The 27,768-nt window shown below is 36.6% G+C and overlaps 1 protein-coding gene across 1 annotated transcript; it reads left to right on the top strand.

The window, feature by feature from the left end:
* Nucleotides 1–27,768, top strand: ST13 (ST13 Hsp70 interacting protein). The gene is made up of 12 exons (XM_024737411.1): nucleotides 1–266; nucleotides 5,342–5,399; nucleotides 7,485–7,560; nucleotides 9,271–9,341; nucleotides 13,764–13,830; nucleotides 18,185–18,269; nucleotides 18,391–18,501; nucleotides 21,004–21,106; nucleotides 22,217–22,333; nucleotides 22,967–23,049; nucleotides 25,328–25,421; nucleotides 25,926–27,768. Exons 1-12 carry the CDS (start codon nucleotides 157–159, stop codon nucleotides 26,052–26,054), a joined length of 1,104 nt encoding a protein of 367 aa, XP_024593179.1. The 5' UTR covers nucleotides 1–156; the 3' UTR covers nucleotides 26,055–27,768.

A 27,768-nucleotide genomic window follows, 5' to 3' on the forward strand; every position in this document is an offset into this window, starting at 1 on the left:
GGTGGGCGGAGCCAGCGGCCGGGGAGGTTCTAGTCTGTTCTGCCTCTCAGCAGCCGCCCCCTTTACGCGGTCACGCTGAGCTAGACCGGGCTTAGGATCGGGCTGCCGCCTCTGCCGCGCCCGCCGCCTCCTGCTGCCTCCCGCCGCCTCCGGACCATGGACCCCCGCAAAGTGAGCGAGCTTCGAGCCTTTGTGAAAATGTGCAAGCAGGACCCAAGCGTTCTGCACACCGAGGAAATGCGCTTCCTGAAGGAGTGGGTGGAGAGGTGAGACCCGGGCCTGAGGGCCGATGGGGGAGGGAACAGGGACAGCGGGAGGGGGAGCTGGGCCCGAGCTGGCGCGGGGCGGAGGGACCTGGAGCTCGGCGGCGAGTCTCGCTCCCTGGCGGCGACCTCGAGGGGCTCGTGGAGGATCGGGAAGCTTAGATGGTTCAGAGGCAGGGAAGGAAAAGGCAGAGCTGGGTTCCCTCCGCTCTGAGGTCGCCAGGGGTGTGTCTTCGGCGAAATACTGAGATGCAGATGGTTGCGGGCAGCAGGGCACTGTAGCCGTGAGGGGGAGGGGTGAAAGCGGCAAGACTTAGCTTTCGCATGGAGTTGTTTTTCTTGAAATCTCTGGTGTCCTGCTGAGGTCGCAGTGACACGAAGCAGCTCCTTTACGCACTGTGCCTTTAAAAAGTGGTGTGATGTGTAAGTTATTTAATAAGTTACAATAAAAGTGGTAACTGTGTTTGATTACTTTTACAATTACAGTGATTCTAAGTGCGTAGAGTTATTTTGGGAATCGCTTATTGTACCTCCGTAGTGGCAGTGCCATCACGCCAAACACTTTTAAAAAACTGATTTTTCAAGGACCCACATGTTAACACGATCTATTCTTGTTATCTTTAACTCCAGAGTACGGCGCTACGAGCGTGGAATTAATTGGACAGGCATTGTGCCAGGTGCTAGCTAGGAAACAGTTTAAGTACAATCTATTTAGGGATACAGATGGATAAGTACAGAAATTCGTCTTGATATTTAGCATGTAATAGAGATTAGTATTCTTCGTATTGAAGGGGAACTTAAGGGAGAAAGGGAACTCCTCCCCGAGATGATTCTTTAGAGTCAGTACTCCTGGTGAGGAATTTAAAAGAGATGACATACAAATTGCATCTCACGGTGATAAATAGCGAGTAAACAGGGATAAATAGTGTAAAACAATATGACTCCTAAAAGGTACTACCCTAAACATTGATTTGTTTATTTTAGTAACATTTTTATAGGGGAAGATGAACCAACGATTAGCCAACATTTGAAAGAATATTTCTTCCAGTGAGCTTGTTCTAACGAAGAAACTTAAGTTCAGATCTATCAACGTTGTCTGTGGTGGGATAGTAATGTTTTTCTTCTAAGAATTTTCTCAGTCCTTTTTTCCCCCACCAGTTTTCTAGCTACTGTAAGATTTTTGCTCATGTTAATTTATGTAAAATTCTGAGAACACTTACAATTAGTTACTGTAGTAGCTTAATAACAGTTGTTAACAGTTAATACCGTTTTGCAAATTGTGCTTTTTAACAGAAAAATTTTTAGGACTAGGAATTGGTCTAGATTTTACTCATTTTCTCTGTTGAGTAACTTGATCCAAAAATGTCACTTAAGATATTTATATGCTTTTGTCTTCCTCTTACTTATTCATTGGAGAAAAGAGCCTACAATTAATAAGTTCTTAAAATTCCAGGTAAAGCAGACCTATACTGCAGGAAGAAATATCTGGCACCAAGAGTGAGCGGTATATTGAGTGGATACAATGTTATGTTCCACTCCTAGAGAGGTAGAGGACACTGTGAGGAAAAAGTTAACACGCATCCGAGAGCAGTGTTGTAACTTGTGCTGGAGTGATTGTGGCTGTGTAGAGAATTCCGATTTATGGTCTGAAAATTCTGTCAAGTATTGTAGTCTCTGAAGTGTATCAGTTCCTCTCTTTTCTGTCTTGGTATCAGTCTTCTTAAAGCAGTCCAAAGTTATAGGAGATAGGGTTGAATGTGGAGACTTCTAGGTCCAGTAATATTCCTAAACCTAATCCTACTTTTAGGGTTCCTCAAGTAGAAACCATCTCAGGTTTTCCTTTAGTCCATACTAAATTAGTCATGGATATCCAGGCTTAGACATTGAAGAACAGTCCATTTGCTTATTTGCCATAATTTCTACTATTGTTTATAGCTTAAAATTTTATTTGGTTTTAAGAATATATAAGTTTAATAAATTGAACAAGAGAAACATGAAGAAAAGAATTTTGGCCCAGTAGTCAGTGGGAATCAGGGAGACTACATTCTTTCCAAGAAATAATGTTTTGGAATATTTTTGTTTTTCTAGGGGGAGAAGTATTCTCTGATGCTATTTTCTCCTATATCACAACTCGGTCTACTTTGTATCTTGCAGTTACTTTTATCCTTTTATTTTATGGCAATTTAAGATCAAAGGGAGAATCTTTGTATTCTAGTCTCCAGCACAGTGCATGCATGGCACATGGCTTTTCAGCAGATTTGTTTTTTTTTTTGTTTGTTTTTTTGTTTTTTTTTGGCGGTACGCGGGCCTCTCACTGTTGTGGCCTCTCCCGTTGTGGAGCACAGGCTCGGGACGCGCAGGCTCAGCAGCCATGGCCCGCGGGCCCAGCCGCTCCGCGGCATGTGGGATCTTCCTGGACCGGGGCATGAACCCATGTCCCCTGCATCGGCAGGTGGACTCTCAACTACTGCGCCACCAGGGAAGCCCTTCAGCAGATATTTTAAATGACGTGAACAGGATGCATTTGTACCCTCAGTGAATTTAAAATATAGCACCCAGTGTTTTGTACATGTGTGTAAGTAAATACAGCACAGAGTAGGTTTAATGTTACCAAATTAAGAGAATTATGACTGAAGTCTTGTGTGGTCCCACATAAATGCCTATATTGGCAAAGTCCAGTTTGCAATTTTTGGTGGAGAACTATCTTGTTTTAAATCTTGGAAGCATAAAATGAAACTTCTGTACCTATAAATTGGTGTTACCTTCCAATAGTTAACTAGAATTTGGAATGTGAGAAACTCTAAATGTAGTTTATGAATAAACCCTCTTGGGTTTTCCTCCCAAGTTTTAAATTTTTTAGTTTTTTGGAAACAGCTTCCTAGCTTGCAAACAAAATGCAAGTATAGTACAAGGAACTTTTTTCCTGAACTATTTCCAACACTGTGTCCCCAACACCATTTAGGGTGTGTTTTCTACAAACAAGGACAGTCCTCTGCAGTACAGCCATCAACTCAGGAAACCGATACTGATACATTAATAGTATCTAATCTTGAGAATTACATGTTACACTTCGTACTCCTGTCTCTTCGTTCTGAAATAGTTCTTCAGTCTTTCACTGATTTTCATGACCTTGGCAATTTTGAATATTATGGGTCAGTTATTTTGCAGAATTTCCCTCAATTTGGGTTTGTCTGATATTTCCTTAGGATTAGATTTAGTTTAACACATTAGTTGGCAGGACTGTCACCTCCCAAAGTTTTAACATAAATTACACTGTTAGGACTGTGTTTGGATGTCACTCTAAATACATTCTTGGATGCTGCATTTTGAAACTTAGGAAAAACACAGTTTAGGAAGTCTGGTGCCTTCATTAAAATTTAACTGCAAAGAACTGGTATTTGATTACTGTGCTCTTTCGAAAAGTTTTTCAGTAGAATAGAATTTTAAAGAATTTTGTCGTGTTTGTGTGCTTGTTCCCTGTCATTAAACCATTTCACTTTGCTGAATTGCGTAGTTAGATGTTTTGGATTGTGTAATGATTGGCACACGGGAGCCATTTTTCCTTATCAAAGGTACTGAGTAACTGAAGATTTTTTTTGTTACTGTCACATTAAACAGAATGGGAAAGGTACACATTTTTCTTAATTGAATGGTACATACAAGAAATTGCAAATTTTGTTTCTCATTACATTTGTTACTTTGCATTTATACTTTTACTTCATGTTGGCCTTATCAAAAGATACTATTGAGTGAATAGGCAAGCCGCAGGGTGGGAGAAGACATTCGCAACTTGTAAAACTGACAGAATGTGCATATGCGGAATATACAAAGAACACCTACAAACATGATAGACAACCTAATAGAAGGCTGGACAAGAGGTGAACTTTACGAAAAAGGTTTTTAAAATGGCCAGTAAATGTATGAAAAGAGACTCAAATTACAATAAGATACCACTACAAACCTGTTAAAAATGCTAAATTTTTAAAAGATGGACAGTAGCTAAGTGTGGAACAGATGAATTCTCATACACTGGTAATAGATGTGTAAGTTGGTAAAAGAACTTTGGAAAACCAATATCTATTTAAATCCAGTATACTCATACCTTATGTCCAGAAATCCCACCCAACTGAAATTAATGTAAGCATGGCTCTGATAACTAGTTACAAAGAATCGACGCTTACACGTGTTTTGGACTAGGTTCCTTTCTGTTTTCCAAGTTAACATATCTTTGTTTACATAAAAGTTAATGGCCTCTTTTTTTTTTTTTTAAGGCACATGTTAAGTCTTGGTGATCTCCAGCTCTCACTATTGTGGAGTGCTCTTAATCCACTGAATTTTTTAATCACTGGACTGTTGCATGTAGCCCTTATGCTTAAAAGGAGCATATAGCACTAATTCTTCATGGTCTTATTTTTTCCTTATTTTTAAGTTATTTATGTATAACTCACTTGGTTGGCCTGGAGTATTTGGGAAAGAAGGGCTTGTGAGGCCAAGAAGAAATTCTAATGGGTGAAGTTTAGAGGTGATAAGGAGAAAATCTTCAGTGTGAGGGGCATATGAATATAACCAAGAAGAACCCTTGTAGGTACTAGTCAGAGGAAACAAATGTTTTGAATCATTAAACTGTGACTTCATATGGTTATTTTATAAACTGCCTATTTGAATTTAATTGAGCTATTCTTACTAAATGTCAAACTTTTGATTCAAAAATTCAAAGTTTTGGATTCGAGTATATCTACTGAACTCTAACAACTTGTACAAATGATTTTGTCATTGCATGTTTCTTTACCTCTTTTCCTTTTTCTCTGGGAATGGGCAGAGAAGCTATATAATTAAGTTTACTAGACTTACTGAGACAAGGAAAGGGTTAGATTTTTATTAACCAGTATCCTAAAAGTAAATAAATTTTTAAGCTGAAAGAAACTTACAATACTGAAGCATTCAAATGAGTTTACCCTTAAAGGTTTGAAAAGGTAACTATTTAAATATGTAACCTTTTTCTCAGCATAAATAAATGTTTCTTGGCTTACTGAATTTTAGTTTTCTAAACAAGTATCTTTTCTTTCATCTTTCTCAAGCATGGGGGGTAAAATACCACCTGCTACTCATAAAACTAAATTGGAAGAAAATACCAAGGTAAGCTATGAATTTCATTTGTATGTTTACTGATAAAGTACAATAAGGTTTCTTAGGGATGTTTGTCACCTTCTGCCCTCAAATTGCCATTCCTGATTTCCCCGAGAAATCACTTGGAAGTAACATCTTTGTAAAATTTCTATTTGGACATCAAATCTCTATAATCTGGTTTAACACTGAGAATGTGGGATTGAATGTTCACTATGTTGTATAGAGTAAGTGAGAATAAATGCTGGATATATGTTATATGCATGACCTGTAAGTGGTAAGCTCTGTGTCTGTGTGCATTTGTAGTCTTCATCTTTATTTATTATTTTTTTTAGCCACTCAGCGCTGCTTGTGGAATCTTAGTTCCCTGACCAGGGATTGAACCTGGGCCCACAGCAGTGAAAGTGCTGAGTTCTAACTACTGGACTGCCAGGGAATTCCCATTCATCATTTTTGGTTGTTTGTTTTTTAGCACGTAGCATAGTGTTTTTGTAGGTACTTTATTAGTATTTGGAAAGTAAATGAAAAACAGCCCAAATTAGTTACTCTTAATTTTTTTTTCTGCCCTACCACCTGAGGGATATTTCTGAGTGTGGTTCATGGAGTTGCTTTAGCATATTTGCCAAAAAGGTGTGTACAAACAGGAGGAGGTTGCTGTATCTAAATTTTAGAGATGGGGGTGGGGGAAGATGTACTCTTAATGCTCCCTTGGGACTTCCCTGGTGGCGCAGTGGTTGAGAACCCGCCTGCGAATGCAGGGGACACTGGTTCAAGCCCTGGTCTGGGAAGATCCCACATGTTGTGGAGCAACTAAGCCCGCGAGCCACAACTACTGAGCCTGTGTGCCACAACTACTGAAGCCCATGCACCTAGAGCCCGAGCTCTGCAACAAGAGAAACCACCGCAGTGAGAAGCCTGTGCACCACGACAAAGAGTAGACCCTGCTCGCACCACAACTAGAGAAAGCCTGTGCACAGCAACGAAGAAGACCTAATGCAGCCGAAAATAAATAAATTAATTAATTAATTAATTTTTTAAAAAAGATTGCTCCCTTTGGAATTCCTTTTTCTCCTATTTTCTGCCTTCATGTCTAAAAGGTTTTTTCCTCAGAGTCTTCTGACTAGCTGTCTTAAATTGATAAGAAAATTTGCTGTTTTATTATTTAGCTTACCTTTGAACAGTGAAATGAGAGAAGTTAAGTAAAAGCTTCAGAAGTAGTAATTCTTTTTTTGGTGAGTCAGTTGTCAGAGTTTGGTAGATTCTGAGCCCTAGGTAAGATATTTTGCCATGTGATACATGTGTGAAGACAAAATTGTATTAACTTGTATCTCTGCTAAAAAATTTTTATTTTGAGAAAGTAGTATGTGTTTGATTATGGAGAGTTGTGGACTACAGTGCCTGTTAAGGGTGTTACATAATATGTGGTATATCCACTTTATTAGCTTCCTAAAATCCAAAATTTAAAAAATTCTAAAACTCATTTTCTAAATGGTTTGGATTAGGGACTGGACCTATACTTAATTAATTTATTTATTTTTATTTATTTATTTTTTGGCTCTGTTGGGTCTTCGTCGCTATGTGCGGGCTTTCTCTAATTGTGGCGAGCGGAGGCTACTCTTCGTTGCGGTGCGTGGGCTTCTCATTGCAGTGGCTTCTCTTTGTTGCGGAGCATGGGCTCTAGGCGCTTGGACTCAGTTGCAGCACGTGGGCCCTACAGCACGCTGGCTTCAGTGTTGTGGCATGGGGGCTCAGTAGTTGCAGTGCATGGGCTCTAGAGCACAGGCTCAGTAGTTGTGGCGCATGGGCTTAGTTGCTCCACTGCATGTGGGGTCTTCCCGGACCAGGGATTGAACCTGTGTCCCCAGCATTGGCAGGCAGATTCTTAACCACTGTGCCACCAGGGAAGTCCCTTTAATTTAAAAAGAGAAATAAAAATAGAAAGCAAAAGCTAGTTTACCAAAACAAAACAAGAAAGAGCATCAGCAACTGAAATACAGTGTATCTGAATAGTTTATACATAAATTGGTATAAATGAATAGCATATATGTTGGGTGTGTTATTAAATGCTGATAGCGTTGTTTGCCTTCCTTTTGCTAGGAAGAAAAAACAGATAGTAGGAAGGCGGAGGAAAACATAAAGACAGACGAACCATCAAGTGAGGAGAGTGATCTAGGTGAGGAGATGGTAGTTAGTTTGTATTTGATAATCTCATGATATGGTCCTGTGTTGATTTTTACTAAATTGACTAAATTAGTGCTATCTAATAGAAGTATGACGTGAGCTACATATGAAATTTAAATTTTTCTAGTAACCACGTTTTAAAAATTTAAAGCAGTTGAAATTAATTCAAATAATATATTTTAAACAATATGTAAAATGGTACCATTTCAGCATGTAATCAATATAGGAAAATTATTAATGAGCTGTTTTCCTTTTTTCATACTAGGTCTTCAAATCCAGAGTATTTATAGCGTATCTCAATGCAGATGTTACCTTTTTAATGGAAATGCTTGATCAGTATTCAGACGTCATGAAATTTGTATTTGAATAAGTTGGGTCAGATACCCAGGTTTTTCTAGACATATGTAAAAGTTTTCCAATAAATGAATCCAGTACCAAAAAATTATTTTCCTTTAGTACCTGCATCTGTGTTAATAAAACTGGTTCAGTTTAGAAGAATTGATGTCTATGCTATGGGCTTGGGGTTTTATTTGTTTGTTTGGTTTGGTTTTTTTAGACTGAAAACTGACAAATTTCTTCATAAATTTGGAGGTCCTTTGAGACTATAAATGTATACCCCAGTTATTAATTGGGCAGTCTCTTAATTCACAGAACCTATCTAAAAGCTTTAAAAAAAATACTCATTTTTCAAATTTTTTTCAAATTTTGTGTCCGTTGATCTTTGGTGTGTTAGAAAGGGTTTGTTGTTTGGGGGCTTAATCAGATCTTTTACTTTTTTGTAAAATTTTTTTAGTCTTACAGTTTTCTAACAATTACCATGACTAATAATTTTTAAAAAATTAACTCCATCTAAAAGCATTTTGTGCAGGAATCAAGCTGTTTTATAATTAGAAAAAGTTACAAGCTCAGTTCCTGTTAAAACTTGATTAAAAATTTATTGTTGTATGTTAATTCTGATTTCAGGTAGCCAATTTTAATTTCATTCTTTTTTGACAGTTGAGAGGAAACTGCTTTTATCACATTTATTCTTTGCTAAAAATGTCTCCTAATGTTTATTGTTTAAAAATTTTTTGATATATAACGGTTACTTTGTTTTGTTTATACAGTTGTCCATCATGAAGTTTGCAGCATAGCTCTTTGTAGTGCTATCTTTGGGGGTCAGTTCTGTACGAGTAGTATACTTTTAGTTTAAAATTTATCCATACTATGTTTTCAAAGGCAGAAAATGGTAAAATTAAACATTTTATCATGGTTTACATCAGAGTATCCCTATAACTTGTGCTATCTGCATAAAATATTTTTTAAAAAAACATTATAGTATATTGGTGTGTAGAACACAATATTTCACCTGAATCAGTTTGTTGACACTGACTAAATCAGTATGTCTGTGTAATATGTAATAGGAATAGAAACTATGCACTTGCCAGAGTACCTACTACAATATGATAATAAATACCTTGCATTATGTGACTATTAAAATGAAATATAATTTTACCAAAACAATAAGATTGTGTTTAACAGGGAAATATTTTACAGTGTACCAGTTTAAATAAAATTAACAAAGTAAAGTATTTAAATTAATCTAGAGTAAAATGTTCAGTTCATCAGTTGCACTAGCCCAGGTTAATTAATTTTTAATAGCCTCATGTGGCTACTATATTGGATAGCCCAGGTCTTATTTTCATTTTCTTAACTTCAACAGAAATTGACAATGAAGGTGTGATTGAACCAGACACTGATGCCCCTCAAGAAATGGGAGATGAAAATGTAGAGGTAAGTTCCAATGGCTTATTTTCTGCTTGCTGCCAGGAATGTGAAAGCCTACCTACTGTAATAATTTTATGACATCTCTCTTCTAGGAAAAGTGCAAGTTGAATCTTTCTCTGACTTGAGGCATCTAGGAAAGCATTTTATTCTTTAAAATATTTGTGAAAATTCCCTTTATTTTTAATCGTAGTCTCTAACAATCTCTGAAATACTTGTTTTCTGTTTACCTATTTCAGTTTGCATCTGGTTCGACTGCTTTTGAGACCATAGAGTTCATCTAACATTTATTTCTACAAGTGGAATTGCCTGTTACTGGGATATCTATTGCCAGTTTTCTAAAATGGTTTTGTCCCAACAAAAGATATTGCCCTCAAGGTGGTGAAAATCGGTTCTTGGGAGGGGGGCTTGAAAAAAACTTAGGTGTTACAATGGTTAGTGGTACTCCAAAGGTCATAGCACATTCATGTATGTGCACTATATCTGCAGTATTAAAATGGAGGGGGTGAGAAGTAAGAAAAAATTGCCTAAAAAGGCTCTTTGGGGGTTGATAATGAAACAAAGCTTGAGAAACATTGTAATATACTAATTGCAGTTTAAAAGATTGGTCCATATTCTCACCAGTTCTTGATATTGTCATAATTCATCTTTGCCAACCTTACTGTGTGAAATGATATGTCCTTGTGGCTTTTAAGTTTGCATTTTCCTGATTTCTAATAAAGTTGACATATTCTCATGTTTATTGGTTATTCACAGGTGCTTGTGAAGTCTTATTCTGACTTTTCCCTTTTTTTTTTTTACTGGTTTATCTCTCTTGCTGATTTTTAAGTTCAGTTTATATTCTGCTAACAGTTGATGCCAACAGTTTGTCGTCTGTGTGCTCCACATTTTTTTCTACTAGTTTGTGGTTTTTCTTCATTTTCTTTACATTGTCTTAGTATACAAAGTCTTTTTAAAAATATTTTAATTTTATTGGAATATAGTTGATTTACAATGTTGTTAGTTTCAGGTGTACAGCAAAGTAATTCAGTTATACATATACATCTATTAATTCTTTTTCAGAATTTTTCCCATATAGGTTATTACAGAATATTGAGTAGTGTTCCCTGTGCTGTACAGTAGGTCCTTGCTGGATATCTATTTTATATACAGTAGTGTGTGTATGTTAATCCTAAGTTCCTGATTTATCCCTCCCCCCATACAAAATCTTCTAATATAGTTAAATTGAAAGTTCTTTTATATGCTTTATTACCTTAAGGTTATAATTGCTGTAATATATTGGTTTTTTCCTTCTGAAAATTTTATGTTTGCCTTTCACCTTTAACCATCAACACCATAATTGAAAAATCCTTTTCCTCACCAATGCCAAAATACACGGTTTCTGTATATGTGTGGGTCTGTTTTGGTGTTTTCTTGTTTTACTTGTCTAATTTTTTTCCATGCACTAATGACGCATTGTTGTATTTAGCTTTATATTAAGTCTTGTTATCTTGTAGGGCAAGGACCCCCAAACCTTTAGGAGTAATTTTGGTTGCTATTGGCCCTTTGTTCATCCATATAAATTTTAGAATCAGATTGTTACCCCCCTCCGTTAGAATTGCATTAAACCTAAATTAACAAATGGAGAAGCTACATCTCCTCATTGTTGAGATTATCCATGAATGTGGTATCTGTTTTATTTTTAGGTCTTTTTTAATGTCTTTAAATAATTTAACTTTTTCTCCATAACGAATATAAATACTTTATCAATATTTGTTAAAAAAATTAATCATGTTCTGTTTATTGATGGTGCCGTTCATCTCGGTGTGTCTCGGTTTATAATACTTTTTATTTATCCTACTTGGGATTTACTGGGCATCATAAATCCTAGGGTTAACTTTTTTTAGCTCTGGAATATTTTCAGCTAGTATCTCTTTCAAAAATGGCTTCTTTCCCATTCTCTCTACTCTCATTCTGGAGCCGTAGTTAGATACAGACTTTTTCACTATTAAGTTCCATCTCTTTATCACTGACGAATTATGTATGCTTTCTTTGTCTAATCAGCTGTTCCATTGATGTTTGAATTTGAATGCTTGTTTTTCATTTTGATACTTTCTCTTTGATTCTTTTTAAAGACCACTTGGTTATTTTTAAGTCTCTTGCTCCTTACTCATTTTCAGAACTTGCATTTATTTTCTTAAACACATTAAATTCTTTATCGGACTGTTTTACTGGTCTTATTCTCTTGTTATTTTTCCTGACTCTTGCTCATTGAGGTACTTTGTTTACTGTAGTTTGTGTGTGTGCGTGTGCATGCACGCGTGTATGTGTTGACCATGAGTTCTTGTAAACTTTACCTGTGGAAAGGTTTTGAGGCCTGAGTAGAAGGTGTGTTCCTCCAAAGAAAGAGATGTTTGCTTCAATCAAGACACTGAGTTGGTGCGACCAGCTCAAGGATCACTTCAGATTCTCAGCATGGTTTTTTCATTGCTTATTTAACTACAGAAGTAATGTGAATTACTTCTGCAAAGGCGGGCTTGTGGTTACGAATTTTCAGGGGAGATTTCTTTTTCTTCTCTCTATATAGGTTTCCCTCTTTGGGACAGGTTTATTTTTGATATACCGTTATGCCTGCAGGTATAGGCATTTGGGGTTCCAGATTTGTTTTGGAGGATGTCTGATTAGACAACATACATTTGTATCACCTGAATCTAGACTTTGTTTCATGTGTCCTGCACTATCTTCAAAAACAGAATTGCAAGGTCACCCAGTTTGACACCTTCCACAAGGGTGATAGCAGATGGAGCACTTGGCACCTGGCTGGATTTCAAGCCTTCACTTTATTGTGTTGTTTGAGGATTTCTACATTCTTAGGCCAAAGATGGCTTTTATTGATACAAGGTGTGTTTTAGACTTGTTCAGACTATCATGTGCATCATATTACCATAAACTGAAGTCGTCTTTTTGCAGGTTATCCTGGCTCTGTTGGATGTCTTACTATGTGGAAAGTGTGTTTTCCTTTATTCTTTTAAAAAGTTTTAGTTTGTCCAAAACTTGTAGGGATTTTTGTTGGAAATGCTTTGAATTTATTGAGTAACTTGGGGGTAGATTGATACAGTTGATAATTTTTTCATGAGCATGATATATATCTGTGTCCTTTAATAGAATTTTATCTTTTCCCCTGCTCCCTCCCATGAAAGTCTTGTGTGCTCTTAGAATGGTATCTTGTTCTATTATATTTTATAATTGTTGCTGATGTGGAAGAACTCTGGGTTTGTTTTTTATGTTGCTCTTGTATTCTCTTGTTGTTCTCTTCAGTAAAGAGAACTTTACTGAATTGTCATAGTAGATCTAATAGCTTGTCAGTTCTATTAGATTTTCTAGGTATGTGTATAAAGACAGCTGGTATTTTCCTTCCAGTTTTTAAACGTATCAAATCATTTTCTTAATGATTAGCCAGCACCTTCAGTAATATTTTACAGTGATGGTGATAGAGTGGATTTTTGATTGTTAAAGAAATCGCTTCTTGTAGGAGGTTTGCTGTATGTTTTCGTTATTAATGATCATTGTACTGTCAGCATCTTGTACGGTGTTTGTTCTATCTAGTATAGGTGCTCAATAGATGTCCATAGGACCAAAAGAATGAGACATTTCTAAGATTCAAGCCTCTTAGGAACTAGCTTTTCCACTTGTGGGGAGACTGGGTTTTAGTATAGGTATATCTCCAAGATCTCATTGTGAGTTAGGTTCTAGACCACCACAATAAGGTGAGTCACACAAATTTTTTGGTTTCCCAGTGCATGTAGAAGTTATGTTTATACTATGCCGTAGTCTATTAAGTGTACAATAGCATTATGTCTAAAAAACAATGTACATACCTTAATTTAAAAATACTTTATTGCTAAAAAATGCTAACCATCTGAGCCTTCAGCAAGTCATAGTAGTAACATCACAGATCACCATAGCAAATACAATAATGAAAAATTTTGAAATACTGGAAGAATTGCCAGAATGACACAAAGTAAGCAAATGTTGTTGGAAAAATGGCTCCAGTAGATTCACAGCATTGCCAGAAACCTTCAATTTGTAAAATTTGTGCTGTCTGCCAAGTGCAATAAAATAAGCTATGCCTATACTTGTGAATAACTAGAAAGGATTTGGTAAAAACTAGGGCAGAAAAACCTGCTCAGATCGGGATGGAGGGAAGCAAAAGTCATGTCTAGGGCAGAGTATAGGGAATGAAATTTATTATTTAGTATGAAAGATTAAAATGTATCCTGTAAGATTTCTTACTAATCCTTTATTATAATTCTCCTCTTTGTTCCCTTGAGACCAGAGAAAAATGAGTGGAAATGGGGGTTGTGACTACCACATCCCTAAGAAAGTCCAAATTGTTTCCTCCTTCCCTTTGCTTTTCTTCTACTACTTAGTTGATATTCAATTTCCCCATAGATAACTGAGGAGATGATGGATCAGGCAAATGATAAAAAAGTGGCTGCCATTGATGCCCTAAATGATGGTGAGTGATTTTTTTTTTTCTCTTTGCTACATTTCCTACAGTAGTCTGAATATTCTCTTCTCTACTTCTCTGCTGCAGTAACTGTTAACGGTGGGAAACTGGAAGGGAACTTAAATTTATTGAGTATATGGTACTGGAGAAGAAAGCGTCCTGTCCTCCACTCACCCCTTTCCCATTAATAAAGAGGCTGAAATCACTCAGGTATCAATTATCTTGCTTCAGGGCATGTACAGATCCTGATTGTAACTCAAAGACTGTACTTTCCTGACTATAGTCTAGTGTTTCTCCACTGACAGGAGGCTTTCGAACCTTCTTTATAATAAAAGCCTGATGGGAAAACCTGAAAAAATAATAATAATAAAAGCTGAAAGGTTTTCCCCAAAAATGGTATTAGATCAATGATCCTCGACTTTTTACATTCTAACACCCTTGACAAATATTGTCCTTCGGGCTTCCCTGGTGGCGCAGTGGTTGAGAGTCCGCCTGCCGATGCAGGGGACACGGGTTCGTGCCCCGGTCCGGGAAGATCCCACATGCCGTGGAGCGGCTGGGCCCGTGAGCCATGGCCGCTGAGCCTCCGTGTCCGGAGCCTGTGCTCCGCAACGGGAGAGGCCACAACAGTGAGAGGCCCGCATACACCCCCACAAAAAAAAAAAAAAAATATTGTCCTTCAATACAACACTCTTGTTCTAGTTTCTGCATGTTAGAACCCCTTCAGAAAATCCTATCAGAGTGGGAGAGTGCTGGTAGTATTAAGTATTATGTTTAATTAGTTAAAATTTATAAGAACAAATTATTTATTAACTTGGGTACTGTGCAAACCCCTTTATAGCTGTGTGGTGTAGTGTGTCTCAATGCCATCATTGAATAGATGCTATTGTATAATGCTGTTGTGCATTTGTACTTCATCCTTAGACTTAGAAGATGACTAAAGTTTTATTTTAGAATGAGTTCAGTATCGATTGCTGTTCAGGTTCCTTTTCATTGTAATCCCACCACCTTCTTAAGCTTAAGTCCTTATATGTTTATACTATTGCAGTTACCTTAATAGTTTGTCTACCTGACATGTCTCTACTTCATTGCTTTCTATTCACTGCCCCTAGATCATTCTTATTTAGAACTTGTTTTTATTGGTACACACTCCTTTGCTTGTAACCTGTGACTAACTTTTGCATACATTTTGAAGCTCATCATAGCATTGGACCTGCTAGAGTTAGATCCTATATTTTGCCTTCCCAGCCTTATTATTTTTGAGTATTAACCTTCCATTCCAGCCAGACCTCACTTTCCTAGAATGTTCCTTTACTTGTGCTTCTCTGTAAAGCTCTTCTTCACCTATTTCAACTTTTAAGTTGTACCCATCAATTCATCCCAGCCACTTCTCTTCCTGACCATTCCTTTTCCACACTAATCTTTTCTTAATTTCCCTACCACCTAAGATTTCTATTTACCTAGCATATAATTGTGCCTTCTACATTCCTGCCAGCTTTATTATATTTTAATGTGCATTATTTCATTAAAATCTCATACTAGTCCCATTTTACAGATCAGTGAATAATCTGAGGGCTTAGAGGGGTTTTGACTTGCCCAGGATCTTACTGTGCCATACTATCGACTCATTATTTTTGTCACTTATTTTGGCATATTGTATTTTTTTAAATTTACTTATATATTGTCTAAGCAATGTTTAACAAAGTGAAAATGAAGCAGCCACCACCTAATAAGTCACATTTTTGTTTTTCCTTATTTTTTTCCAAGCTATGTTTATTTGTAAATATAGCCTAGTTCTAATTTTAGAATAGGTACAATTTTATGGTGTATGTTACAGGGATAAAACACTAGTATTATAAGCTAGGGATTGTAGGTTCAGGCCCCACCTGGGGTTGGAGAGGCAGGAATATAGTTAAACCCTGGGTTTAAAGAGCCCAAGTTCCTGGGTTTGAATCCCAGCTCTGGGGCTTACTAGCTACGCAAACTTAGAGAAGTTACTCTCTCTGCCTCTGTTTTTGTTCCCTCCCTTATAAAATATGGATAATAATACCTATCTAATAGAGTCATAAGGAATAAATGAGTAAATGTGTATAATATGCCTAGAATAGTACCTGGTACTAATATTAAGGTACTGGTACTTTTCTTATTAAGACCTTAGTGTTTCCAGCTGTCACATTATTAGAGGTATTTCTGTTAGGCTTTTTCAGTTTATTATATTTGTTCAACAAGTATTTATTGAAGGCTTACCATGTTCCAGATGCTGGATATACAGCGGGAAACAAAGCAGACCAAGTTCTTTACTTCATAGACTTTATATTTTGGGAGAACAAAAATAAACAAATTTATAATATAAAGTTAGGTGGTAATTAGTGCTATGAAGAAAAATAGAGTTGAGTAAAGGGATAGTCAATGATGGAAGCTATATTTTATATAAGGTGGTCAGGAAAGCACCTGATGAAGTGCAGGGAGCAAGCCGTGTAAAGAAGCGCTTTTGGGGACATAGGGGAGAACAAATACAGAGGTTAATTGGGAGAGCGTTGGGGGCAATTACGTGTTCAAGGAATAGCAGAAAGGCCAGACTATCTGGAGTGTGCTGAGCGAAGGGATAAGAGTGGTAGAGTTGAGGTCAGAGAAGTGCTTGGGGGGTGGGAGATGGGGGGTGGGAAGGTGGTGAGGAGGACAGATGATTTGACAGCTCACTAAAGAACTTAGTAGATCATGCTAAGGATATAGGATTTTATCCTTGGTTATGCAAAGCCATTGAGGGTTTTTTGACTAGGAGGATATCATAGTGAGAATTTACTTTTGTAAAGGATTATTCTTGCTACTCTGTGTAGATCAGATTTTAGGGGCAAATTAAGGGTATGTTCATTGGAGAAGTAGAAGCCAAGACATGAGTTGGTGTGGCAGAGGTATATTAGGAAAATACCTGTGAGGCAAGGTGGGGGAGCAGGGAGAACTGGAGGAGTCTGGGAAGACAGTGAGGCTATCATGTAGGTCTTACCCCTCTGTAGGAGAGATGGAAGGTTGTGTAGGAAAAGTCTTCAACGGTGTGTGTGTTTCTAAAAGTCTAGGCAAGCCAAGGTTGCCCATTAGAGGAGTTGCACGTCTCACAAGAATGGGCCTACCTGGGTATCCTTCCTGTATTCATTCATTAGCTGGGAGCAGCTTATGGAGTATAGCCTTGAGCCTAGAAGGCGGCGTTCTCCATCAGCTGTGCTCGCTGCAACAAATCTAAGGTGCATTTTCATGACTCCACAGAGGGAGGGAAGAAATTTTTGTAGTCCAGGTAGCTAATGATGATAGCTTTGCACTGGGGCAGAGTTTCCCAAACTTGCTCTGTTTATAGTGTCCTCAACCATTCTCACTTTTTTCACAGCACTCCTAGGCCAAAAGAAATACATAAGAGTTTAGTTTATAATGTAGTTAGGTTCAAACAATTTAATAAGTATCTATGTCCTAACAAGTTAGTGATTGTTTGAAAAAAAATAATACAAATGGAAAGAAAATATATTTAATTTCATTCTTTAATAACCATGTTTATTTTCTAGTAAGCAGTGGATATACGTTGGGCATTAAACAGCTTCTCAGATCTTGGAATCAGATTGGACATTGCCACCCTCACTGCTCCACATCTCTTTTTTTACAGTTCTTGCTTTTTTTTTTATCATAGAAACAACTTAAAAAGAAATTAATTAATTTTTGGCTGCATTGGGTCTTTGTTGCTGTGCGCGGGCTTTCTCTAGTTGCGGTGAGCGGGGGCTACTTTTCGTTGCAGTGCACCGGCTTCTCATGGCAGTGGCTTCTTTTGTTGCAGCGCATGGGCTCTAGGTGCGTGGGCTTCAGTAGTTGTGGCACGTGGGCTCAGTAGTTGTGGCTCGTGGGCTCTAGAGTGCAGGCTCAGTAGCTGTGGTGCATGGGCTTAGTTGCTCCGCGGCATGTGGGATCTTCCTGGACCAGGGTTCGAACCCGTGTCCCCTGCATTGGCGGGCGGGTTCTTAACCACTGCGCCACCAGGGAAGCCCTGTCCTTTTAACTTAATGGATACAAGAAAATGTAATTAATAGAATAAAATTGACTTATCCTTTGATTTTATCTAAATTTAAAAGCCAATGAGTCCTACCAAGAATGTGGTATTCTAATATTTTTTAGGGGGGTTATGTTCCCCAAAATTGTCTGTATTGAGTGATTTACAGTATAGGTATGGTAAAGATTTTGCTTTGAAGAGCCAGTTTTGTATGTTAATTTAGAAACTAGTCTTACTAGGCTAAAAGGGAAATGTGAAAGGCTAATTAAAGAGACCAACAGTTTTTATTAATATTTTTTATCCACTATTTCTCAATAAACTTTTGTTTCACTTTAGGTGAACTACAGAAAGCCATTGACTTGTTCACAGATGCCATCAAGCTAAATCCTCGTTTGGCCATTCTTTATGCCAAGAGAGCGAGGTGAGAATTCTAAATAAAAACTGATTTCTGCTTATTTGTTTAGATAGAATTGCTTCTGTGGCAACCCCCAAAAAGTTACTGTTTGAAATGAATACTTTTTAATATCATACTTATTTTTTAGTGTCTTCATCAAATTACAGAAGCCAAATGCTGCCATCCGAGACTGTGACAGAGCTATTGAAATAAATCCTGATTCTGCTCAGCCATACAAGTGGCGGGGGAAAGCACACAGGTAAATAATGAGACTTAGTTATTTTCAGAGCTCTTTAAGTTTAAACCTGATGTTTTAATATACCTTATTTAAAAAAAAAAAATCGCGGGATTTCCCTGGCTGCCCAGTGGTTAAGACACTTCGCCTTCTAATGCAGGGGGTGTGGGTTCGATTCCCGGTTGGGGAGCTAAGATCCCACATGCCTCACAGCCAAAAAACCAAAACATAAAACAGAAGCAGTATTGTAACAAACTCAATAAAGACTTTAAAAATGGTCCACATCAAAAAAAAATATTTAAAAAATTGCCTAAGGATTTAATTTTAATGTAATACATGCTCAATATGTAGAATTGAGAGAATGTCATAAGGAACAAGTAAGAAAATTCTTTTCACTGCTTCCATTCAGTGAATACCAGTGTTAACAGTTTTTGGCCACATATAGCCAAATGTAAGGTAAGGATTTTTCTCAGTTATCTCCAAGAAGAGAGAGTGGCTTTATATCAGTGTCTTACAAACTTTCTGTTATTTTCAGACTTCGTAACTTAACATTAAACAGCCAATATATTATGGAAAAAGGAATATACTAGCTTCAGACTACTTCGATCACTGTTAGGTCACTTTAAGAGTCAGATAAGGGGGAAAATAAAGAGGTGAATTTAACCCAGATCAGTAATCAAACCTGGAAGCAAAACTTAATATACAGATGAGTCTTTGTGGTTTGGGATGAAATGTCCTGTGCTATTTACATCTTACATGGATTGAAAAGGTACTATGCTTCAAGTGTGGATGGAGATGAAGATGAATATGCTTGGGACCATCTGTATTAGGTGACTCAAAAAGTAGCTCTAGTGATTATGAAGACAGATGTTAAAGATACAGGTAAAAGATTGGAAAATTTGTATTAATGCTCTCTGGGTATATGAAAGGTCATGCATTGCTGTTGATTGTCTTGAGATCGACCCCATTAGTCTTTGAGCATTTCTTGGCCTTCTGGTATAAGAACTCATCTTGTACTTTAGCTTGGAATAGACCAGGGACTTCCCTGGTGGTCCAGTGGTAAAGAATCTGCATTCCAATGCAGGGGACGCAGGTTTGATCCCTGGTCAGGGAACTAAGATCCCACGTGCCACAACTAAGACCCAATGCAGCCAAAAAAGTAAATAATAAAAAATAAATTTAAAAATACACATATATAACATCAAAGAAAACCATTAAAAAACAGCTTGGAATAGACTATTTCTCCAGAAAATCTTGGTTTGTTTTAGTGGGGATTATTTTGTGGAAACTGAAATTTGGCCACTAGGTATGTTTATTGTTTCCAGGATATCGTCATTATCATTTCAATTAACAGTCAGAAAAAACCTTTAAAAATAATGATTTTAGGGAAAGAAATTGAGAAATTTTGAGTTTATACCGATATTCTCAATTAAAATTCAACATTAAATGTTTTCCATTTTGTATTTTAGATAGTATTCTCCTAGAATCATGCCTTAAAACTAATATATCTTTTTTTTTTTTTTTTTTTTTTTTTTTTTTTTTTTTTTTTGGGTTTTGGATTTTAAGTAAAGTTTATTTTGTAGTTCTTTCTTATCCCTAGGATATGTCTCACTTAAGATATACAGTCAGAATACTGGTTTAAAAATTACTTGAATTAATTTTTCCTGTATGGTTTATGTTGTCAATGTGATAAATAATTAGCCTCTTTTTATTTCTGTTTGTATTCAGGGTTTGGGCTTGCTTTATTTCTGTCCTTTCTGATTTAATTTTCTTATTTGAGTATGTAAAACATTTGCATGTTTAAAACTGAGTTAATAGGTATAACCAGAGAAGTCTCATTTCCATTGCTATCTCCTCTACTCCATATTTACCTATCTCCACCAACCTTTAGTTTCTGATCCATCCCATCTCTCCTTTTTATTTATTTATTTTTTTGTGGTACGTGGGCCTCTCACTGTTGTGACCTCTCCCGTTGCGGAGCACAGGCTCTGGATGCGCAGGCTCAGCGACCATGGCTCATGGGCCTAGCCACTCCCCACGGCATGTGGGATCTTCCCTGACCAGGGCACGAACCCGTGTCCCCTGCATCGGCAGGCAGACTCTCAACCACTGTGCCACCAGGGAAGCCCCCATCTCTCCTTTTTAAATAATATGTGCACACATGTTGTTTTCTGTCCCATATAGAAGGTAGCATGCTGAATACGCATCATGTTAACCCTGTTTTTAATGAGTTGAAAGTTGTGGCTCTATATAATTTTTAAAACATCATAATACTGTGAATTGAAACAATTTTTTAAAAGCTTTTAAACATTTCTTAGTAGAACGGCTTCACAGTTACCATAGAGGAAATTTAAACTAAATTTTTATGGAGTGGAACATACTAATTGAATTGGTTCATGAAAATTTGTAGTTGAATATCTAAACCTCTTCTGTAACAGTCCTTTTTTATAATAAGGAAGTAAGACACCATGCTACATAAGTGAATATGTGTAAAAGGCTCCAAAAATTACTTAAAATCTGTTTCAGACTTTTGGGCCATTGGGAAGAAGCTGCCCATGATCTTGCCCTTGCCTGTAAGCTGGATTATGATGAAGATGCTAGTGCAATGCTGAAAGAAGTTCAACCAAGGGTATGGTAAAGTAGAGAAGGGAAAAGTCATTACTAATGGCTCTAGTACTTAACACCCTAGCAGTAAATTAGCTGCAAAACAGATGCAAAGAAACAATCTTTGGAAGTTATAATCTGTAATCACTTAAATTTGTGTTGAACTCAGGAAATCTCATTGGGTTTTCATGCTTTAATTTCTCATGCAGTATTACAGCAAGCTATGTTATTTTGTTTGCAACCCTGCAAAATTATAACCAGAAGGTTAGAAATGGAAAAGGGGCATCAAGTTTACAGCAAAAGAACAAATAGAAAATTTATAAAATGCAGCCCAAGATTGAGTCTGGTTTGTCCTTATTTCTATCTAAAATTGTTAGTTAAAACAACTTAGTGCGTTTACATGGTAAATCTTTCAGCTTTGTGGGAAGTTCAAGAATTTACTATCAGAGGCTTTAAGATGGTGGAAGTTTTACTGAATTTAATCTATCAGATGATTTGATTTTCTTTCTTTTTGTAACAGGGCTAACTCAGCAAGGTTATCGGATGAGATATTCTAGAACACAAGGTTCTTAAAAAATAATCATAAGCTAAAATAATGGTTGAATATGAATCTCATACGTTTATATTATTCTGTGAATAAACACTAGATTCCAGATGTTTGGCATGGACTATGTACTAGTGCCTGGTACATATTTTCTCTTGATTGTTATAGTTAAGACTAACATACTTCTCCCTGCCCTCTCATTTTATCGATGAGGAAAACTTCAGTATAGTTAGACTGTGGGAAGTAACTGGTATGTGTGTTCCCAGTCTCTGCCTTCCCATGGCAGGTATCAGGCAAAAATTGTCATGCAATTTGACATCTGTTTGTCATCCTTGCACTAGGTAATTGTTTGAAATTTTTAACACTTTTCTATAACTTCAAATCCCAGCCTCTTTTCTTTGTTTCACAGTGGACTTGTTAAAGCCTGAGTTAGGTCTTTTTCTATAGGGTAAATCTAACCCATTTTCCACAACTATGTGTTGAATTAAATCTCTCCACAAAGAAAAGTAATTCTTTAACAAAACCATTGATTTGTGCTGACCTTATTCAACTTTCAGAGAAGACATTTTTCTGTGGCTGTTTCTTCCCTAGGCCCAGAAAATTGCTGAACATCGGAGAAAGTATGAGCGAAAACGTGAAGAGCGAGAGATCAAAGAAAGAATAGAAAGGGTCAAGAAGGCTCGGGAAGAACATGAGAGAGCCCAGAGGGTAAGGTTTCTATACTTAAACCATTAAAGCAAAATATAGTAGATGAGACTTTTGGATATCATTCTAATTCCTGGCTCTTGTTAAATAAAAAGAGCTGGCTGCAGTTCTGTAGGATAGTGATACTACTTAAAGGAAGGTTTCCTTCCCGTCATTGCTTAGTCTTCAGATTCTTAAGTGAGTTTATATAGCACCAATTTATATCCTTGTTTGTGTTCTCCTAAAATCAAGACTTTTTCCTGATCAAGTAATTAATTTAAAACTTGGCAGTATTATTTGCTTTCTTTAGGATGCAAGCCCTGATATTTTAAGTTTTATGATTACTTCCGTTTTAATAGTGGATTCATAGCTATTTAAAATTGACTCTAGTTATTTTTTAGTTTTAGTTACAATCAAAAATATTACTTGAAATCATTACCAAAAGTAATACTCATTGAGAATCCAATTGAAAATTGTTTTTTGGGAGATGGGGTGTCTCCTTTAGTCCAACATTGCCATTTGAAACTTGTCAAAACTTGTAAGTCCTCTAACTAGCTTATTTTACAATTTTTTCATGGTTTTGCATGGATAAGGTAGGCGTGGACAGCAGACTTCCCCCTTCTTATTATATAATTTAATTTCCTCTTTGTATTAAAGGAGGAAGAAGCCAGACGACAATCAGGAGCTCAGTATGGCTCTTTTCCAGGTATTTTGAAAGAAAAATTAAAACTCTTAATATTGTAAATAATTGGGTAATATTCTGATTTGGAGGCTCAGGTATGTATATTGTATTTTGTACTATTAGTCCCTGGAACACTGAGTCTTTAGAATGTCAGCCTCTAGAAAGTTTCATTCTTGTTAAAAATTTTGTTAGTGGAAATACAGTATATTATTTTCCTCATATTTTGAGCAGTATACTTTTTAAAAATAGATAAAATTTACTGAGGTCTGAGCATTGTATTTTATTAAAAGACTATAAGAATTTATTATGATGTATTAATTAGAGTATTCCTAAATGGCTGTAATGGAATTTTGTTCTATTATACATTGATATTCATGAAGATACTAGGTAAAAGCATGGAATCATTAAGCACAAAAAGTTCTGCATTCAGTGTAGAATTAATATATCAACACATTCTTCCCTTTCTTGCAAATGTCAAGTGATCAGAAATTACTAGTGAGGCAAAGCCTTGAATGATAGAGGCCTATGCGATACAGGTAGAATGAGGCGGTGTGAAATTTACATAAAGAGAAGAGAGTTGTTTTTTTTTTTTAAGTTCGTAATTGTAATGGGGGATCAGCAGCTGCAACTAGCTTTCTTGTAAAGGTTTATAGAGGCAGCTGCACACCACTTATGCTTCCCTTGCTTAGAATTTACCACGTGGTCAGAGGCTAGGAAAGGTAGCCTCTAATCTGAAAGGTCATGTGCAAGCAACTAAAAAAAAAAAAACAAAAGGAAGGAACATACATTGAGGATGACTTGGAGAAAAAGCAAGAAAATAAATTTTAGCTCATAGCTTACTTTCTGTTTATTAGATAATATCTTATATCAGGTACCTTTGTTTTAGAAAATGACCACTAATGTGGACTAGTACTAGAGATAATTTTTTGTTATGTGGGTTTTATTATATGGATTTGACAAGCAGACTGGCTAACTATTGTTGCCTTGGGTCAGTAATTTTTGTAGAAAGTAGTTTTAAAAAGTCAGCAGTAGCATAAGAAGCTAGAAGTTGTTTTCAGGCCCCGGATTAGATCTCCTTATCTGTGATTGTTAGTTATTTATGGGCACGTTTGTATTGTTGAGACAGATGGAAATCACTGTGTTAATAGGTGTTTCTTCTTTATGATAGCTTTATTTGTAATGACCCTTGATCTGTAGATTAATGTTACCTGTATTTCTTTTTAGGATGTCCCTATGTTGGTGTTAATTGTGATTTTAGGATATCTCCAGTGGACATAAAGGTTTATGGTAGTGAAAAACTGAGTAGAAAAGTTTGGGTTTGTAATCTAAAAATATACTGGGAGAATTAAATCTTTTTTGCTAGAGCATTGTTTTCAGTGTAAAAAAGAGACACCAGGACTGCTTGTTAAAAATGCAGATTTTCAGTTTTCCTTTCAGAAATTTTGAGGCAGTCAGGGTGGAGATTAAGATCCACAGCTTTTTTTTTTTTTTTTTTTTTTTTTTGTACACCGGCCTCTCACTGTTGTGGCCTCTCCTGTTGCGGAGCAGAGGCTGTGGACACACAGGTCCAGTGGCCATGGCTCACGGGCCCAGCCGCTCCGCGGCATGTGGGATCCTCCCGGACCAGGGCACGAACTCGTGTCCCCTGCATTGGCAGGCGGACTCTCAACTGCTGCGCCACCAGGGAAGCCCAGATCCACAGCTTTTTAAAAAATTTTTGGCTGAGTCCTGCAGCTTGCAGAATCTCAGTTCCCTGACCAGGGATTGAACCTGGCTCGCGGCAGTGAAAAGCACCAAATCCTAACCACTGGACCACCAGGGGACTCCCAAAAATCCACAGCTTTTTATAACAAGCATTTCAGGTAGTTCTGGAAGGAAGCAGTTAGCTTAGGGGAATATAGTTTTTTTGGGGGGAAAAAAAAAACTAAACTCATATGAATTAACTTTAAATTGAAACAGACAAATAATATTAAAGAATGAGAAGATAAGATACAAGGTGACTTACGAGACTTTTTAATTTTATAATTCCAAGGGACTGTTAGTTTTCTCTCTGAGGTAAGACTAGTTTTCTTTTTAAAGTTTTGTTACTAGGAAAAAAATATTTACAGCCTTATTTTTAAATAATTAATGTTAAAAATTATGTCTTGTTACATCCAGTTAGAATGTTCAGACTACTTTGTGTTTAGTAGCACTCTTGTTCTTTGTGTATGCACATGTGTTATTTTAATCAGGAGGAAATAGTGTACTCAGACTGCTTGGGAATATGCTTGGTGTCTGTACAGATCTTTCATTTATTCTTTTTTTTTTTTTTTTTTTTTTTTTTTTTTTTTTTTTAGAATGCCTGGAATGGGAGGGGGCATGCCTGGAATGGCAGGAGTGCCTGGGCTCAATGAAATTCTTAGTGATCCAGAGGTTCTTGCAGCCATGCAGGTAAGACTTGGAAGAACAAAGTTGGACTTTATATCACTGAGGCATTTCTTTCATAATTCTATGTGGAGACAGGTTAAGGTTACTCTGTTGGCCATATTTTATTGAGCTGAATTACCAAATAGCTTTTTATGCAGTTGTGACATTCATGTTCTTTTTTTCAGAATGAGTAGCTTAAGTTTTTAAAAGTGGTTTATAGGGAAATACTCTGTAATAGTTGGTAATTATATCCTGTTGTCCTTTTCTTTGTATCAAAATTGTATATCTTTTTTTTCATTGTCTGAAGTGACATCATTGAGTTGGAGTTGGAAGTACACATTAATAATGTTTACGCTTCAGGGACTTGTCCAAACCTGAGTTGACTTAGCCATGACAAATTTGAAGGTCTGAATAAAGAGATAGGATTGTAGGATAACAAAACTGATGACCCATAGAACATTTTTTTCATACTAAATATATATATATGTATACACATATATATATACACAGACACACCTTTCTTTGCAGGATCCAGAAGTTATGGTGGCCTTCCAGGATGTGGCTCAGAACCCGGCAAATATGTCAAAATATCAGAGCAACCCAAAGGTTATGAATCTCATCAGTAAATTGTCGGCCAAATTTGGAGGTCAAGCATAATGCCCTTCTGACAAATAAAGCCCCTGCTGAAGAAAAAGCAACTTAGATCACCTAATGGATGTCGCAATAATACAAACCAGTGTACCTCTGATCTTCTCATGAAGAAAGCTGGGGTGCTTTGAAGATAATCCCTACCCCTCTGCTCCAAATGCAGCTGAAACATTTTACAGTGGTTTGCCATTAGGGTATTCATTCAGATAATGTTTTCTTACTAGAAATTTAAAACTTTAAACAATTTTTAAACCTTAAAAATATTTAAAACAAAAGGGTGTGTTAATCCCTACATTTTTCTTTACTAATCATTTTGGTTTTTTCCTTTGAATTAGTTAGACAAGGAAGATACTTCAGTATGGAAGATTTATTGTTCAAGTTTGAGTGAAATAAAGATTTATTAGTGGGAAGCAAATGTAACATTTAAATAGATAAAGTTTGAGTTGGATATATGGTCACTGAGACATTTTGATTTGTCTTTTTAATTGCTTTATTATTATTATTTTTAATGATTTGCTTCCATGAAACTATTGGGACCACCAGTCTTGCAGTAGGACCTGGGTAGGGACTGGAAGTACTTGGCAGGGCAGCAGTAATCTTACTACATTTTATATAATGTGTACCCTTGTGCAGATGGCTTAAATCTTACACTGTGGTGAAAGGATGATTTTTATACTGCTGCAGTAAAATTGGATTACTTTGTTCTTGTCTGATATCTAAAATAAATGTTTCACATTTCCACACAGGGGAAATAAGGGAATACTTTTCTTTTTGTATTTCTATGTTTAAAGTGTTCTTTTCAGATCAGAAAATGCCCAACTCTTTGCTTTCTACTTGTTTTCACATTTTTTTCATCCTACTCTTCTTGGGGTAAAGCTGATGCTTTTTCACTAGCGTCATCACTGCTATCATCATTCACAGCATAATTATGCAAGCATATTTAACGCTGGGTTTAATTTAATATGTAATACAAATAGTGGCTATGTAGGGTAATACCCATAATAGCTGTAGTTTCTTACTTGGCCTAGAGATTTCATATTTAAGTGTTAGATTTTCTCTTTGGTGAAATCTTAACATACCAAAAGACGTTGGAAGAAGGGATTCCCTTTGGTGTTTGGTCTCCTACTTAGGAAATACCTATTGCTGTTAGAGTTTATCTTGTATTAATTTTGGGAGAAGTTTGAATTAATTGATACACAAAGAGGGGAATCTAAATTCCTAATCCAGCATGAACTAAAAAAATTGATGAGATTCATGGTGTTTCTTCTTTGTGGAGTTCTCAGCATTGTGAAAGATGCATTGTTCTATTCAGCTCTTAAATACTGCAGCCATGTCCCCACCTCTCCTTATTCCTTCCCTGTCCTCCAAGGATAAAGAAAATGATAAATTTTTTGTTGTACATCCAATTCTTATATTAAATGAGGCTAAGTCCAGGCACTGTACCAGGAATTGCTAGGTTTCTACTTATTTTTCAATGTAAAGTGCTAGTTTAAAAGCAGTTTCAGGGGATGAGACCCTCTGTACTTTGCTTATTTGAAGAATCAGTGGTAGGAGCAGTGAAGTAAATTCCATGGAATACATTTCTGAAATCATAAGTAAGTTGATTCAAGTTTTTACCCTTTGCTGTATGCAAGCAAATAGAAATGCATCTGTTAAGTGAGAAAAAGCTGTATGCTGATTATGCTTTTTAAACCCTTTAAAAATACTCAGCATATAAACTTGA

Source organism: Neophocaena asiaeorientalis, unplaced genomic scaffold, assembly GCF_003031525.2.
Source record: "Neophocaena asiaeorientalis asiaeorientalis breed wild unplaced genomic scaffold, Neophocaena_asiaeorientalis_V1.1 scaffold242, whole genome shotgun sequence".
NCBI classification, from domain to species: Eukaryota; Metazoa; Chordata; class Mammalia; order Artiodactyla; family Phocoenidae; genus Neophocaena; species Neophocaena asiaeorientalis.

What these genes read in the sequence shown, in the direction of transcription:
- ST13 (XM_024737411.1), top strand. Translation starts at nt 157, where the DNA reads ATGGACCCCCGCAAAGTGAGCGAGCTTCGAGCCTTTGTGAAAATGTGC. An exon ending in TGGGAGATGAAAATGTAGAG is followed by an intron (nt 9,342 to 13,763) that starts GTAAGTTCCAAT and finishes ATTTCCCCATAG; the next exon opens with ATAACTGAGGAGATGATGGA. An exon ending in AACATGAGAGAGCCCAGAGG is followed by an intron (nt 22,334 to 22,966) that starts GTAAGGTTTCTA and finishes TTTGTATTAAAG; the next exon opens with GAGGAAGAAGCCAGACGACA.